This window comes from Pezoporus occidentalis, unplaced genomic scaffold (genome assembly GCF_034315485.1).
Source record: "Pezoporus occidentalis ecotype Australia unplaced genomic scaffold, CSIRO_AGI_Poc_V1 ctg143, whole genome shotgun sequence".
In the NCBI taxonomy this organism is placed as follows: Eukaryota; Metazoa; Chordata; class Aves; order Psittaciformes; family Psittacidae; genus Pezoporus; species Pezoporus occidentalis.
This window is the reverse complement of record NW_026913241.1, coordinates 636,529-653,991: the sequence shown is the minus strand read 5'-3', so window position 1 is coordinate 653,991 and position 17,463 is coordinate 636,529. Positions and strand designations below refer to the sequence as shown.

The window sequence follows — 17,463 nt, the reverse complement described above, 5'->3', positions numbered from 1 at the left end:
GGTGGAGCGTTCCATTTGCTTGGGCAGCACAGCCATCTGCTGGATTACTTGCCCAATCACCTCTGGTAATGCCAGGAAGGCCCCTGTGCCAGAAAGCGGCCTGAAAGAGATCCAAGACTGTCATGAAGATTTGAAATCCCATGGGAAACCAGAAGGAAGAGCTGGGAACAGAGCAGCCGTGAGCATACGCGCAGCATTTCGTGCTTGTTAGCATTTCCTGGGCACAGCATCAGCATCAGCAAGAGGGTCCCTGGCAATGCCTGCAAGAGAGACCCCGAACGAGCCAACACTGCAGAAGGCACCACCGGAGGCTCCAGCCAAGGGAGAATTTACCACTGTTGAGGAACCCAAAAATATGGCTCAAACTGACCATATATGTGTGTTTTTCATTGAAGAAGACTATTGGGGCTGAAAATACCTTTTTTCCCCTTTCCATCAGCTTTGTTGTGCTGCTGGCGTTCTGCTGCCGAGACCTGATCTAATCAATGCTCATACAGGGAGGTTTGTCTGGCTTTGAAGATGATATTATTGAATAGGTCTATCAAATTTGTCAGTGTCTTTGCTGACAATTTTCATGAATATATAACACTGAAATATGGCTCATCCATTCTGACTTATTCTTTATAGTGCTCCAAGTGACTTGAAAAAAACCTCAGTAATTTGATAATGAGAAAGGATAAAATCAGTTAGGGGGATAATTGCTCATATCAAATCTTAAGAAGGGAACATAAATATTGAAGAATAAAAATAAAGTAAATAAGGTAAATAAACAAGATGAAAACTCCTTGATTTGCCTGAATGCAAAAATGCCACCAAAACAAGTCAACTTTTGTATGCATATAATGGGGAAATTCATGAAAACATCTATCACAGGACTTTCAGCTCTGACACTACATTCCAAAGCATACATTACACTTAAAATGTTTAAAAATGCTCTTTCATAGGAATTGCCAGATAAACTATTTCTATCTGATTTGAGGGAAAAATCCCACCCATTCATTTATTGACTAAAACTAAATCTTATTTCACAAACTTGATCAACATCAACAATATCATTTGTTGAAAAAAGTGACCCCCCCCCCCCTCCCAAGTCTGATAAATACTTTGGGGGTTCAGAAAAAAGAGAGGCCAGAATAGCAGAGAGAGAGGCACAAATACACCTCTTTACAGACACTGCGATTATGTGTATCGCACAAGCAGCCATGGCACAAGCCATGGTGAACCTGCAGAAATGAAAGCCATCAGAGAAGGGGCACTTATGGCTCACTTTCCCCATGTTTGCTTTGTTAAAACAGGGGACATGCTTTTTGGGTGTCTCTGATTCTAATCAGGTGTTTCCACTATCAGACATAACTTGACTGTGTAAAGAGCCCTTAAAAAATGAAGGTGGTGTAAACTTACTGCAAAGATTTACGCTCCAAAGGAACAAGTCCTCTTGGTTTTTCAAACTGTAAGATTTGTGTATTATTTGCAAGTATTAACAGGCTTGAAGGAACAGCAGGGAGCAAAGTCACTGATGGAACAGACGGTCTGAATATTTCTAGATGAAAAAAATCAGCCGGGTGTTGGGCCTTGTGGCTGTTCCCAAAGCTGCTGCCTTCCTGGGACCCCACGTCGAGCGTGCGGGGGTGTTGATGGAAAAACCTGCACCGCTCAGCTACCACGGTCTCTGCAAAGAGCATTTGGCACTGCTGCATTAGCATAATTGACAACATCAATTATGCCCACTGCTATTTTCTCCCCTGGGAAAGTCAGTCCATACAAGTCAATGTTTTTAAAAGCGTGGAGTGCTTATGGTCTCTGCAATTTTTAATGCCATTAAATGGTAAGAGAACAAAGGTATTCTATGGGAAGGTGCAAGCTTGGGGAAATTGCTTTAGAAGCACGACAGCTGAGGAACTGCTGCTTTTTCACACAAAGCTCTCCATGGTCAGGGCAGTATTTCCCTTATGAGGGATATGAAGGTGGGAAAAAAGTAGCACATGCCATGCTCCTGTAATAGCCATCATCAAATGCTTCTACACTTGAAAAAGTGTGAGGACGGCATGGAGCTTCCTGCCTGGAAAATGCTGAAGCCTGAATGCTCCCTGAGCCCCAGTTTTATATTGATGTCTTCCTTTTCACTATTTCCAAAAGGCTGGAGTTGTTACAGCTTTTTAATACAGTGGTCCCTTTTCCCTAGGGTCTCCTGGCAAGGTTATGGCACAAATATGTGGGGAGAGTGGAGTCATGTGGATTGCCCTGCATGAACTTGCACCTTTCACCCTACATGCTGACACTGTATGCAAAAATGAAAAAGTTAAGTAAGAATAATAGGTAGGTACATAAAAAGACATCAGCTGGTGCAAGTGATTGCAGTTAAATCAATGGATGGTACCTGACAAGACCCACCCAGAGGACACATTCGCTGTCCTTGAAGCTCCCCACTGGGGCCTAAAGCATAGCAGAAGCCTCAAGCTGCTGTATGCTAAAGTGCAGCCATGGTGCCTTTCTGTGCCAGAGCTATCTGCTGAGCCTTACTGCTTGTTTAGGATGTCTCCATTACTCCGTGGCTCTAGAGCAGTGAGGTGTTGTCTCCTCTCCACAGTGCCCCATCGCCTCTCACTGGCTATCTGTTCCCACACCCCTCCACACTCAGAAACCATCTTCAGTGCCGACCTGCTCCTCTTTGCCATACCTCCCCCCTCCCCTCTGCCCAATAAACCAGTTCCCTCTTGTGTTCCTTGCTCGACTCCCAACCCTTGACAGTGTTTTGCTGCAATCAATTTTCTTCTACCCACCACCTCTCCTCTCAAGCGTAGGCTGAAATATCATCTCCTAAGCAAGAGCTGTTCTTTTCCTCCTGCCCACTTGAGCTGAAGGTGCCTTCTGTGCACCTCTTCCTCTGTGACCCATGACTTGGCTTTCCCTTGTCATCGCTGTGATCTCCTCCTCCTCCCCCTTCTGCTTTTCCTCTCTTCTTGTTCCAACTCAGTTGCTTCATGCTTAAATGTGCTTTCTCCTTTCTAAGCAATGTGGGTCTGTATCTCCTGCCCATCACAGGAAACAACCTCAGCCCTTCCAGCCTTTTGAGACAAGTGACAGCTGCCTCCCAGAGAAAAGTTGAGATTAATCAAGGGTTTGGGGGAAAGAGACTGAAGACTTTCTCTCTTTGAGTGACTATCTCTTCACCCATGGAAGGACTCCTTGGCAGCAGGAAACACCTGAGCCATTGCTCATCTTTGATCTTTTGGAAATGAATCTCAGCATTTACTTTCCATAGAGATTTCTACCCTCTCTGCTTCGTGCTGCAGCCACCCCCAACACCTAGCACTCCTCTGCCTCACCATCATTTATTCATAGCTCTATGTTTTAATCATCACGTATGATTTTTAAGTAGGAACAGAACAACCATTTCTAATGGCTATTTCTAATCTACTAACACAAGGATGTCATGTACAAAGGGCCCTCGCAAGAGATGACCAGCTGAATTAACTACTGTCTGAGGACTCTGCAGGTAAGAAGTCTTAAGACCTGTGAAACCTTCAGCTGGATTTCACCTAAGCCATGCAGCAACCTGCTCAGATAAACCCAGTGAGCTGCACCTACTCTCTCTAAATACTTTCAAAGCACAAAAATATAACAAACTTAAGCAAGGAATGCATCACCTGACCCATTTTCACAATAGCTTCCCAAAGGCTTTAATTCTCAGTGCGAGCTGTGAATATCTGCACGCGTACACATGCGCACACATATATTCAACTTCCAAATCAATCCTCTCAGGCAAAGGGTGTAAAAAATGTCTCCCAAATCTCTCTGTATTTACATGGTTTTAATTTCAAACACCATATAAGTCTATTCAGCCATTATATTTTATTGTAGCTTCTAAATAAATTAAAACCATTTATCACTTAAAAAAACCCTCACATTTTAAGAATCTTATTAACTTCATAGTTAAGCACTGACAGGTAATATCATCTATAAAGGCAATGTTTCACAGTATCACAGCTGGCTATGCTCTGGACTTGCACTTTCTTAAACCTGTATATCATGAGAAAAATATGCATACTCCAGCGCACTGATTCAACAATTTTCAATAATGTCTGCTAATTCTGGCAAATAATTTACAACACTTATTTCCACTGTCAGAACTGTTTTATGGCCATGATATCTGTACATTGACAAAAATGGAAGAAGCCCATTTATTAAGAAGGAAGAGAGTTTCCAGCAAAACAAAGAGTAATGCAGAAAGAGTGTTTTTTTAAAAAGTAAACCAAGAAAACCACCCTAGAAGATAAGGACACCTCAGTTTAGCAGAGGAAAAAAGGCACTTACACAGTTCCTGTGAATTGTGATTCTCACAGAATAGGAACCGTACCTGCATAATCTGTTCTTGCGTAATGCCCATCTTCTGATTTTGTAGTCGTTGTAGTATTATCTGTGTGAAAAGAAATACGTTAAATTGCTTGGGGAGCCTATACCTGATACAAACTATGTCCCAACCACCAGTGTCCAAGCAAATGTGGCTTCACTTGCATGCACAGTATCGCTGCTCGCTGCAAGGCTCCCCTGCATATGCCAGGTGAAAACAGCAGGATCCGGCTTTTTTGGAATGAAACGTGAAACATCTTCCATTAAGAAAACATGTTTTTTTATAACAATATATGATAACAGATTGCACCTGGGATAAATATATCGGTATGAAACAGGAGTTGTCATTTCTGCTCTATTTGAAGTAATTGGGGAGTTTTAATATGTACTGTGAAATGAACTGCCACATAGGGTGGTTTAATTTAAAGAGATAAGAATAAACTAGAATGTGTTTAATACATCTGTATAGTATGGCTTTGTAAGTAGATGTACTGAGGATTTATTGGTCAGAAGCTAAGGGGAAAAAAGCTATTAAAAGTCTGAGCCTTAGCAGACACTCTATTTACAGGAGCTATTTAAAGGCAAATTTTCTTCACTTTTATTTTAGAACAAAATAGAGTTTTGCAGTCAACTCAAAGGTTACAGGTGATGTAGTAGCCCATGAGCTGAGCACAGACACATATGGCATTCATGGAGAATCACAGTGGGTTGTGAGCTGCCATTGGCATCTCATGGGCCCAGCACAGAAACAAGCAGCAGTCTGTTTGGGAGCATGTCTTTTGCCTCCTGAGGTTGCTTTCTGCTGCTCCAGTTAAGGGAGGCAAAACATATCTGAGGGGCCCTCCTGCTGTCCTGCTCCAACTCCTACTTGGAGGACAGAGCTCTGGGTGAAATACAGGTGCCCAATTTTGAAACCAGTGCAGGGCTGGACAGTCCCCTGCTGCTGCAGGCCCAGTGTGGGAAGGGTTACACATGCCACTCCTCATACCTCTCTCGGCATCTGTACTGAGGGTTCTGCCCTCTCCCACAGCCTGCACTCTACAATATAAATTGCAAGAGTCTAATGGAAATGTGCCAAATAAGAACCCAGCCCCAGTTCTTTTTTTCTCCCTGAACAAAAATTGAAAACATTCTTTGAAATGAGTTTTGTTATGAGAGTTACCTTGACATCGACCCAAAGACATGACTTCAATTTTCTCCTGTTTCTGGCATGATGCCTCTTTGATTTGACATGCATTATCATAAGATTTCCCATCGGAAGCACAAAGAGGATTGAAGTTGGTTTGAGAACAGTCAATGTTGCACACACACCTGAAAAGATAAAGTAAGAGAAAAAAAGAAGAGGCTAATATGAGAAAGTTTTTTCATGACATCACAAATACATCTCAGAAATAAAAGTGTTTTTGTATTTTCCTGACTGCACAATGCAAATCAACAGAATGAAAGTGGAAATTTCTGTCAAGAGGTCATTTGTGTTTCTGGGTGGAAATGAGATGCAGGGGGAGGCAAGAGGCACAGAAAGGAAAAGCAAGTAAAAGGAAAGATAAAGAAGAGTGTTATACATGGAAAACTATGTCACAGCATTACCGCTTGTAATTTCTTGTAAACAAAGAACATTCAAGCAGATATGCAGATAATTCAAGCTGCTATGCCCTGTTGCAATTAAAGATGCCACAAAATTCACCTCCACTGAGGTGCTGCCCATCACACATAACAATGTATAAATGTGGTTTTATATTGATTTATGGTTTAGTTCTCATAGTAATTACAGCACCCGTAGGCACTCTGATCATAAAAGATGTGGTACTGAAGCCTCATCTCACCCTACTAGAATAAAACCACCTGCCAAGACTGACAGCAGCAATGTGATTGTACTCTCTCTGTGCTAAGATGGTGGGATCTCCCACTGAGTAGCTTCCTGGACACGGTGAGGCTACTCAGTATTAAAACCAGGGGAATGCTGTTTTAGGAGAGACTTTGTGAACAAGCCATTTCTGAAGCATTTGAATAACTCAACAACCAAAAAGCCTTACCCAGGTGTCCCCCAGCAAGGTCAGTGCCCGCTCGCAACCTTGGTGACATGCTCTGAGCGGGGTGAAGACTCCCAGGGCCAAGAGCAGAGTGTGGGAAAGCACAGGTAGGGCAGTGCTGGCTCTGTCCTCAAGGAGCTTAGCGGCATCTCCAGAACCCACTGACCCAGCTCCTGAGCTGCCCTGAGCCAAAGCATAGTGGGGTATTAAATTCAAAAGTCTGGTCCAGATCCGAACTAACACACTAATGTGGACATATCTTGATGCCAGCAAGCCTCATCATTGCTCATAAGATGGAGAAACCCAATTACTTCCATCAACAGGAGGCTGCAGCCTCTTTTCTTTACATTTCTCCTGCTTCATTATCAGTAGCAATGTTAGACACCCTTGGTTGCTGGCAAGGGAAAGGCATGCTAATCTTCCGTCCCCCAACTGTGTCATATAACAGACAGCTCAGCCTCTGCAACGCTTACATTAACACCGATGGGATCCTGCTTGGGGACAAAGCCAGAGGTCTAACCTGGCAGCTGCTTCAGCTCTTCTAAGCACATAACTGTGCACATGCTGCTATCTAAACTCTTCCCAGCTCCTTCTGACATTTAAGGCAAAAGAATGTGACTGATGCTCTATCTGCAGCCCACTGGTTATACTGAACCTCACAGCACTGGCTCCACAGCTCTCCCATTGGAAAGTTAAGTAATGGAAATGTCAGCCTCTAGCCTCATTGCTTGATTTAGGAAAGAGCTGGAAAGTCATTTCACCTCCCATGTCGCAGCAGGCAATTGGACAACTTAGACCATTGGAAGTGTAGAGGAATACACACAAGAGAAAAACTTTGGTGGGAAGAGGAAAGCATCCAGGGAATTAGATAGGTCAGATTTCTTCATCACCCTCTTTGGCCTCTGGCCTCTACAAAAGTGCCCAACATGATAAAGTTTAGTGGAATCAGTATTCGTCTTTCTTTTAGACTTTCTTTACATTGGGTAGGTCTATTTTCCCCAAAAGTTCACAAAATACAGAAAATTTCAGCTGAAAAAGAGGCCACCAGTGAAAAGCTGGTGTTATAAATTAAATTACATGATTTCATAACAAGGGGAAGAAAAGAGCCTAGCTCCCTGTGTAACAATTTCCCCACATTGCTGAACATACAGAATATAAGACAAAAATTCCAGTTGATTTCCTAAGAACCTCCTTATCAGTGGGACAAGAATGCTCTGCTCCACCAAAATATTCACAGTTGTCATTTCTTCCTGCAGCCATTTCCAGCTTCCCACCTTAGTCAAACTCACTTCATTAGGAAACATTTACTGCTCAAGTAATAGCAATTCTTGCCACGTAGCTCCACCATTTGCATTTCAGATGGGACACAATCAGCCATATGCTCCTTTTTTGTAATAAACCAGCTCAGAAACAGCTTCACTTCTCCACATTTTGCTACAAAAAATGAGTGTAGGTTAACACATATTATGTCTCAAGTCACGAGAAAATTAAGTCAATGATAAAATTAAAACAAAAGGGTGCTCTTTAGGGGAAATCTAAGCAACTTTGGATGCTATTTCAGAAAAGCCTGCGGGACACAGGAACCTATGCTCAGAGTTAGGCACTTAAGAGACGTCTTTTTAAAGGTGTTTAGATGCTTAAAGATGCATGCAAATACTTTGTGTGGGATTTTTGAAATCTCAAAGGCCTACTTCCCACTGATTTCAAAGACCCTTGCAGAGCCCATTAGGCATTTATTTGCACCTTTTGATACCTTTCAAAGAAAAGGTTCCAAAATCACTTCTCTGACCTCTTTCAGTAAAAGTGAGGAGACAAGATTTTTCCCAACTCCATTCTAAAATGTTATCTGTGACACCAACTTTTCTTTCCAAGCAAGATCTCTGTAGCCTCATGCTGCATTAAGAGGACGTACCACATGAGCACCAGGAACCACGCACTGCTTGTGCTGATGTCAAATTGCTTGTGTGCGAGAACAGAAAGGGACAAGCTCAGGATGACACTGTATGTGCAAGTCTCAGCAGATCTCCTGTGTGAAGCCTGATGTTCAAGGATGACTAGATGGGTGGTGAAAAAACACTACAATAAACTTGTCACCTCAATCTCCTTGCTGCAGGGATCTGTGCATCATCCACTGCTTGCACAGTTTTCAGGGGACAGCTTCTAGCTTGCATCTGCACTTTCTTACTGCTTTTGCACTTTTATACTCAAATCCTACTTTAAGAATGTACAACTAAGTCAACATCAAATATATGTCAGGAAATGCTAAAGGTAGGATTGAATCAGGAAGATTAATGCACCAGGGTTGCTGACTATTTTATAGTGCTCATCTTATCAGGTAAAATGACAGTATATACAAACACATTTTTTCAAACAAGAGGAGCAAGCAGTCTGCTATTTCAATCATGCCCCCGAATTCCAGGAAAGTAAATTACAGAGAAAGAGGTGGGGCATTTACTCCAAAGGTGCATGGTCAAGCATACAGGGCCACAGAGCATAGAATTATGGAAACACAGAATATTTTGGGTTGGAAAGAACATTAAAGCTCATCCAGTCCCAACCCCCTGCCATGGACAGGGGTACCTTCCACTAGAGCAGGTTGCTCCAAGCCCCTTCCAGCCTGGGTCTGAACACTGTCAGGGATGGGGCAGCCACAGCTTCTCTGGGCAACCTGTGCCAGAGCCTCACCACCCTCATAGTGAAGAACTTTTCATACCATACATCATCCTTAAGCAGGATGTACTGGTAATAAATACAAAATGAACAGCACTTAAGGTATTTGAATGAATGAAATCCTGAAGCCATAGGTAAAAGTGCCTTCACTTCTCAAAGTGTTATAAAATGCATAAGTGGGACTGTCTCCTATTAAATGGGTGGAACCAAAATGTAACATCCCTGCTTGGCCCCAGGGTGCACATTAGGTAAAAATCCTAATGGTGTTCAAGACTGCAGATCCTGGGGGGGACAGGAATCCTGTACCCCAAAGGGAGCCTTGCCCCAGCATTTCTCATGCCCAGAAATACCATCCTGCTCCTAGCTAGTGCCCAGCACTGGCACTTCCCTCTCACACTCACCATGCAACCTGGCTCTGCCCAGGCTCTGGCTTCTTATCCTTCACAAGTGATAAAATTGGAGTGGCCTCACCTCTTTTGGCTGTTGGCTGCACCAACACTGGGGTTCTCCCTTGGTTCCCCTGCCTGCAGGGGACTGGCAGTATGCATCCCAGTGCCATGTAGCTGGCCGGCTACCTGCCTGAAGCTTTGTGGTCCCTGAGGCACTTCAGTATGCCTCTAATTTTAAGTAATTTGATCATTTGACCATTTTATCATCCTGGCTATGACTTCTGATTATAGTTCTATCAATAAATCTATGGGGTTTCTCTGTTCCTAATTGTAGCACTGAAGAAAGCTTGGCAATATAAAGGCTGACTGAGCTTTCCTCGGGCTCAAGAAGCTCTGAGAAGGTCAATGAGGTCTCCTATGGGGTCACAGGATAAAACTGTACCCAAGAGCACACACAAAATGCATGTGCAAGGCCTACCTATGCCTTCTGCAGTCAGAAAAGCAGCTTTAAAAGCATCAGTGAGGAAGGACTAATTCCAAGATGTCAGCCGATACCCTGCAGCTCCCCTGAGGAAGGAACAAATACTGAATGCTGTCCCACAGGCCCATTGCATCTTTCAAGTAATGGGCTCATATGTTAATTGATTAAAATTTGGACTGTCACTGTAAACAACCATTAAACAAGGCTCACTTTCTTATGTCTATTCTTGCAGATCCTTATGATAGTCTCTGATGAATTCCACGTCTTTTATAGGCTTTATTTTATTCCATTTCATATCATATGATGAAAATCTTGGAGGAGATGCACGTCCAGGAATCCAGTTAGTTATTATGGGGATCAGGAAAGCAAAAAAAATCAAACCAAACTAAATTGACTGTCCAACGGGCAGACCTGGGCACCTCCTCAGGGGATTTCAGGCTAATTACCCATGGCACATCCTGCAGCAACAGCTTGGTGACATTCCTGGACCCTCAAAGAGAACATCACATCCAGGCAGAACTGGAGGGTGTCTGCATACAGAAGTGCAGCTCTGCAGCTAACACGCTGGAAGAGCCCATGAGGCTTCATGTGGCAGGTAAGATGCTGACAGGCACCTCCTTCTGCCTTACTATTGACTTGTGGGATGCAAGCTGTTGCACTTCAGTCTTTGAGCTTCTGTCAGAGCAATAATGTAAAAAATGCATTAAACAGCACAAGGGAACCATGTGCATATTGGGAGAGGTTGTCACTACTCCATGTGTGTAACACAGCTCTCCCCTTCCCTATTAGGGAAATAAGAGTGCAAAGTAGACCGGCAGTTATTTCCTGCACAGATCTTGACCATGAAAAGATGCCCTCTTCAGACTTCAGAGAGGTCTATGTCCCAGCAGTGATGGCAATGTGCTGCACTGGGCTGCTTGGCCAAGCTGGAGCAACCAACTTGGCTTTCTGTTGAATCAGTCTCTGTAAAAATTAATGGGGTCAATAAACCAGGCACGGGTGAGTACACCGGTGAGTACACAGGCTCCTAACTCCCCACTCTTCTCCAAATAACATATGGTATTATTTTCTGGGCACAGTGTGTACCTTTGCCTGCAGAGATCATGCTGCTGAAGAGTGGATTCAAGGCTATGAAGGACTGTCCCTGGAGGGAAGAACTGCGTTTTAAGGAGGTATCTCAATAAAATGGGAGAACGATTCTTTGCCTATGATGTGTAGGGAAGTGCTATAATTATATTTCCTTAGTTCATGAATAAAGTATAATCATTAGTGACACAGTGATAATAAAAAGAACCCCACTCCATGCTTTATCTTTACTCCTAAGACAACTATTCAGTCTTTGTTTTCAGCAATGTATTACTGAAAAATGTTCTTTATTTTAAATTACTATGCAATATCTGCACGTAGCATAAAGAAGGTTTCATGTGTAGCTCTGATGGGAAAGAAGGAGGATAAATGAGACAATGCTTCTAGAAGAGCAGTTTTACTGGGAACAGATGCAGGCGCATTTTTGTCAGAGCGAGATGGTGATGGCAGTTCTTCCCTATTCAACATCTTTTAATTAGCCCTCTGCAGTTTGGAAACCTGAGAGCATTGTTGGTACTCTCTGTTTATTAAAGATTCATATGCAGACTTTGCTGGCCACAGGTCATTTGCTTTTTGGAACCAGAGCAACAGAAAATTGTGTCTGAGATATCTGCAAAGAAGTACTTAATGAAATGACTAACGTCTTCAGCCAAGTGTCTAGTTGATTATAGGGTCCAAACAGCAGAACAGCAATAAATCTGCCACAAAGAGAATTGTCAGTCAAGAAAAAAAAGGCATAAAACCAGACAGGGAAGCGAGAGCTAAAAATGTGAAAACGCAAATCTAGTGTTATTTTTACTAGTCAGAGCTCTAATATTTCAGCGCATATGCTAATTTGATCAAGTGTGAGATCCCACCATGTCTCAGTGAGCACTATTTTACAGGGATAGTGATGTTCCATTCTGCAATCCCTTAAACGTCGTAGATTTTCTCCAGGCAAAAATAAAAATAAAAAAACCAAAGGAAAAAAACAACAACATTTTGCAGCATAAACAAGCCCAAAGCATTCCCTTTACCATAAAACAGTGTATTAATAAAAACACTGTTGTTGTATGTTTATATTTCCACCAGAGACATTTCTTATCTTCCTCTGCTCGAAGTAGAAAACAGTGATCAGAAACTCAAAATTTCTGGTCGGATGTTGGTATGGCCCTCTCCAAGCCCCTTGCCCCTCTGAACAGGACATTAAATGTACATTTGAAGTAGACCTGGCAATATATGCCTGAATAAAGTGCCTGGCAATCAGTCCCAAATGCCTTCTCTATCATTTGGATTCCTGCAAGGTTTTTGTTTCTGGTACACGGGGCATCTTTGTTGACATTAGCAGCAGGCAAGTTGAAATGAAGCCAGGCTGAGCATTACGCCTCAACATTTGAACATGCATTGTACTGTGGTTCAGCCACGTGTCAGGAGGCTGGTGGGAGCGCTCATTTACCCAGGCAGCTTTGGGTATGTTTTATAGGTCTCAACACAACACCATGCAGAGATACTTGAACTAGCTCTAAGCAGGGACCTGCAAGGTTAACCAGGCTGGGCGGACCCAGCCTCTGGGAGCTTAGTTAGCCCATTCAGACTGTCTGTGTGCCTGTGGCATGGTGTCTTGTTAAAACACACTGCCTGCAACACCCCTTTATTGGGGAATGACTGGTCACCTCTGCTGCTCACCTCTGCACCACATCAGTTATCCTCAAAGCTGCCTGCACACACAGACAGCTAAAATGGACTGGTCCAGAGGGCTTGCATGCACCTCCATTTCAACATCAGTCTCAAAAAGACCACATAAATACAAGCTTCTTCCTCTGTCCCTCAAACCCATTTACAAGTACACCATTAAGCTTTACAGTATTCTCATACCGCCTTATAGCAACAATAACTTGGTACTGTTATACCCATTTTATAGAGAGGTAAGTTTTAGTGTAAAGTCCTGGCACTCTCAATACAGAGTCAAAAGGGATTTTTGGTAGCGTGGCTGAGCTCAGGTATCTCACAGTGGCCTCTGCAATGTGTGGAGCGCAGCCCAAGAGGATGGCACACAACGATGCCTCCAGCCAGGAGCCAAGACTGCCCGGCATCATTGCCTGGCTTAGCATCCAGTTGAACACAGGTACACATACATATATAGAGACATACATATATATAAAATAGTATATACAAAATATATTCATAATGAACACAGGCATGCAGTATTTTACACTTTCTATGAATCATACTCTACAACCTGCCTGTGCTTGTAAGAAGATTGAAATCCTACCACTGCACTCTTAAGAACATCATTAAAGAACAGCAGTGCTGTGTGTCTCCTTCAAAACAAACTTTGCTGTATTTTTGAGGTTGATGCAAAACTTTAGCTGCAGTGCAGAATAATAAACAATACATATTTCATAACAGCAGCACAAAAATAGCACGCAATATATCTTTCCTGGGTCTGCTAGTGCTTCTCTTCTGCTTTAAGATCACAAGAGAAGAAAAAGAACAGCTTATTTTGAGTGTCTTCCATTCAATGTTATTTATTTATCTAATTTATTTTTCCTTTTTGTCCTTTGTAGCCCAGCTTCTGCAAGAAGGGCTTTAGCATGTCTGCTTTTCACTGTGGTTTCCCTAGGATATTTTACCTATTTCAGCTGTTCAAATGTTTATCTTCACCAGGAGTAAAAGGAGAAAAGCTTGATTCTCTCAGGGTGACGCAACACTTCTGCATGGCATTTCAATAGCATCCTGTTATTCAAACAATCAGAAATCACAGAGACCATGCACGGAATTATCAGCATACTGCATAGAGATTTTTATTATTATGTAGTGCATAATGAAAATGATTGAAGGACCCCAAGCATCATAACAGAAGGAAGCACTGAATAATCAGGTGATTTTGGGGGGATTTTTGACATCAAGAGAGCAAAACATTGTTTACTGGACATATGTCAAGCTAAAATGCACTAAAGTGGTGAATATATTTATTGATGCCTTTCCTTGCATACCAAATGCAACATGCTGTCAGAGTCTAGCTGGAATGCAGAGCCAGGAGCTAGGGCAATCACCATACAGCTGCCATGCTGCTGCTGCTTAATAGCTGGGAGTGTCTGGCAACGCTTAGAAATATGTATGGATTTTCAGAGCACGTTTGTTATGACAGCTCCCGGAGGTTGTTTCAAAACGGTCTAATGGACTGCTCCCAGAGCCACCTCGCCCTATAGCCATGAGGAGAGCCACCCAGGCACTGCATCCTTCCCAGAGCCTGACCAGCTCGGGTGAGGAGCTGTTTCCATGCTTCACCAGTTTTCAAGGCTGGAGACTGCAGCTCATGAAAACTGCTTTAATCTGCTGTGCAAGACACTGCAACTTGATTCCTAATTCTCCTTTCATTTTTTCCCTGTAACTTTCTTTACTGAGTTCTCAACAAAAAAAAAATCACAAACTTCACCTTTGCTTCCTTCTTACAATTCAAAGCACCAATTATAATACGACCTTCATCTGGCTTTCCTATGCCTCTAGTGCCCTCAGCAGTACAGTGAATTGTATGCTAACACCTTTAAGGCAAAATAAATGTCTCATTTTATTTTTTTTTTAAATATCATTCCTATTTAAAGAAACTAAGTTATGTAAAACAGTCTTTGCTAGGCTGGATGCTTTAAACCCAAGCAGCGAAAATAGAGAATTACAAGGCTGATGAATGGGTTTGAAGAGCAATGAAAAAATCCTCATGCTAGCTGTGTGACTAGAGAAGAAAATTCTAATTGCTTTCATATGCCAATTCAAGTATCTGCAGGTATCTAATGTGTGAAGTTTATTTAAAGCACACAGAATAAAATAAATGGCTTTTTATGGTTTGCCTACACTTGATGTCCTTCACGTTTCTATAGCCTGTGCTAAAACAAAGCTTTGCTGTTTCTCGCCTTTTGTAAACATTTGAGTCTGTCCTTCAAGAACATTTTATCCTGATATTGTTTGCTCCTCTCTCTCGAAGCCAGCAGAATAGTGAGAATCATCCCCATAAATCCCAGCATTTCACTCTGGCCTGCAACAGCCGGTGGGAATAGTCTGGTGGGAAGCAGGGGACACCATCTAGCTGTAGGTCCTACATGAACCTTGCTATGCAGGAAGGCTGGGTCTGCTCATGAAGAAGTGCAGCACCAGTTGGGACCAGTGGCAGATTTCTGGTTAATTTGTTAAGCTACTTGTGCAAGTGGGAAGTGGTCTCATTTATCAGTGAGAGTAAAGGGATGATGGCCTTCTGGCTAGTGGAGACCAGTATGCTGCAAGCCCCATCCCATGCAACATGCTAGCTGTCCATTGGTGGTGGGGAAAGCAAGGCTTAGGAGTGGCCCTCCTAAAACTAGTGAGAAGAAAACAGAGGTAAAATAATTCTTCTTTGTAAAGACTCCCTCCACACATGCAAAATCAGACTACCTCTCACCATCAGCTGCTCTGTGTCCTCAAATGTGTGCCTCCCACTTATGAGAAGACCTTCCTAAGGCAGCATCATTTGAATTGGCTGCCGACTACAGGCTCCCCAACTTGGTAAGCTGACTTGAATTACAAAACAAAATCCAGTCTAGAGATTTAATGAAATTTTAGGAGGATACTTCCAGGCTTTCCTTCAGGCATTGTTTGCACCTTCTGCACAGGCAGAAATAAAGCAAGATAACCTCATGTCATCATGCACAGTGGTGAAATGAGATCCTGGCCCATAGGTATGAGCCTGGGACCGGGGCAAATTGCTGCACGTGTGAGAAGGAGAGAGCAGTAGTAACCCTCTTTTTCCTCAGAGCATTCAGGTCTGTAGGTGAAAGCTGCTGTACAAAACTAGGTATTATTACCAGCTGGGTATGTTGCCTCTTCTCTTGCTGTTTCATGATGACCACAGTGGCTGACTGATTTTGGGAGCAAGGCAGAAGGAAAAGTACTACTTCCGGGGAAAGGAAGATGTACGAATGAATGAAATGTGCCATCTCAATGACATGTCCTTGCCATCAAACTAATGAGATGAGAGTAACCGTCTGGGACACAGAGCAGTGGAATCCACCTGCAAAGGCATGCACCACAAGGACGGGTATCCCTGGGGCACCCAGGCTTCTTCATGTGGGAGAGCTTCATTACAAAATGGACAGGCTGACACAGCAATTAAGTCTGTATGTCTGCACACATCTCACACAGGCTTTTAGCTGTGATTTGCTCATGGGAAAGGCCCAGGGCAGGAGATGGACGCCATGGGGAAGGGACACCTGCCACCCTGCACAGGCTGTGAGAGCTGAGGTCAGCCCTGTGCGTCAGCTCCTATTGAGTTTGCCTCAGGCTCATATTTAATGCATGGGATGTATTTTTAATGGCTTAGACGTGTGAACAAATCGTGGCCTTGATGTTCCAACATGGGTGTGTGAAGGAGCTTCCGACCTTCTGCAATGGATGCAGTTTTAATTTAATAGTTAACAGAAAGTAGGATGGAAGACATGAAGCATTCTATTAAGACATTTGATAATAAATTGGAAAGTGCTTTCCAAGTGCTTTACATAGTTATTCTCCCTGCTGATCTATTTAGCCAACACATGTAATTCCGAGCTACAAAGTTGTATCCCTGCTTTCGTAAACATACTTACATAAAACTCAATAACAACACAGTCTATTTATTGCTAAAATGTTAGTAGGAAATTGGAAAAGGTATAAATACAATTCATTGCTGGTGATCTCCTGCCCCCTGAAGGCACTGTAAGGCTCCAAATCTTGCTCAGTTCACAACATCATAAAACTGAAGCAATAAATGTCACTCCTTTCTTGATTGTGCATTAGGCCAATCAGCTTTTTATTGCGAATAAATAGGCTGTCATGAAGGCAATGCTCTGTTTACAACTAGGGCATGACTTTGGCTAAATGGGGGGCCAGGGAGGAAGGAAATCTTATTTTTAAATAACAAAAAGGGGAAACAAAATCAAGGGAGAAAAAGGTGCAAAAGCGCGTTGCTCTCCAAGGTCTCTGCACTTGCTCTTTCATGCTGTAATGCCCTGATGTGCGCAGATGATTGTGTGTTAATGCACATTAATATCTGCTGTGCTTTATCATATTATCCCTTATGTGTGCTTTCACAGGCTGGTGAGCATGGCCTCTCCCAGGCATGGGGGGTGCACAACAGAGTGGTGGCTTCCCCTTGGAGAACCTGCACCTCCCACAAAGCGTCAGGAGTGGGGCATGATCTTTATAACACCCTCTATAACAGCAAGAGCACAGAACAATTCTGAAACCATTCCTTCAAATGCAAATAAAGGTGTGTGCTCAGAATGCTGCTACATTTTCCTACCTAGGACTGAAATCCACTCACAGCTGGTGGCAGAGGAATAAAAACCCCAAATCCCTGGGTTCATTTGCTCCCCTGTTAAACTGTGCACACAACATGCTGTCTGCCACGCTGTCATGTGTATATGTGGTCTATGGATGTTTCCTGAACATACAGAGGGATGCTGTGGATGTC

General features: G+C 43.0%; 1 protein-coding gene across 2 annotated transcripts in view; it reads right to left on the bottom strand.

Moving 5' to 3' along the window:
* Positions 1-17,463, bottom strand: part of TMEFF2 (transmembrane protein with EGF like and two follistatin like domains 2) — a 128,114-nt gene that overhangs the window by 27,853 nt on the left and 82,798 nt on the right. For both annotated transcript variants that reach the window (XM_062609993.1, XM_062609992.1), the window contains exons 6-7: positions 5,513-5,661; positions 4,358-4,417 (exon numbers count right to left, since the gene is read on the bottom strand). In XM_062609993.1, coding sequence (XP_062465977.1) covers positions 4,358-4,417; positions 5,513-5,661 — 209 coding nt within the window. The remainder of the gene's footprint in view (positions 1-4,357; positions 4,418-5,512; positions 5,662-17,463) is intronic.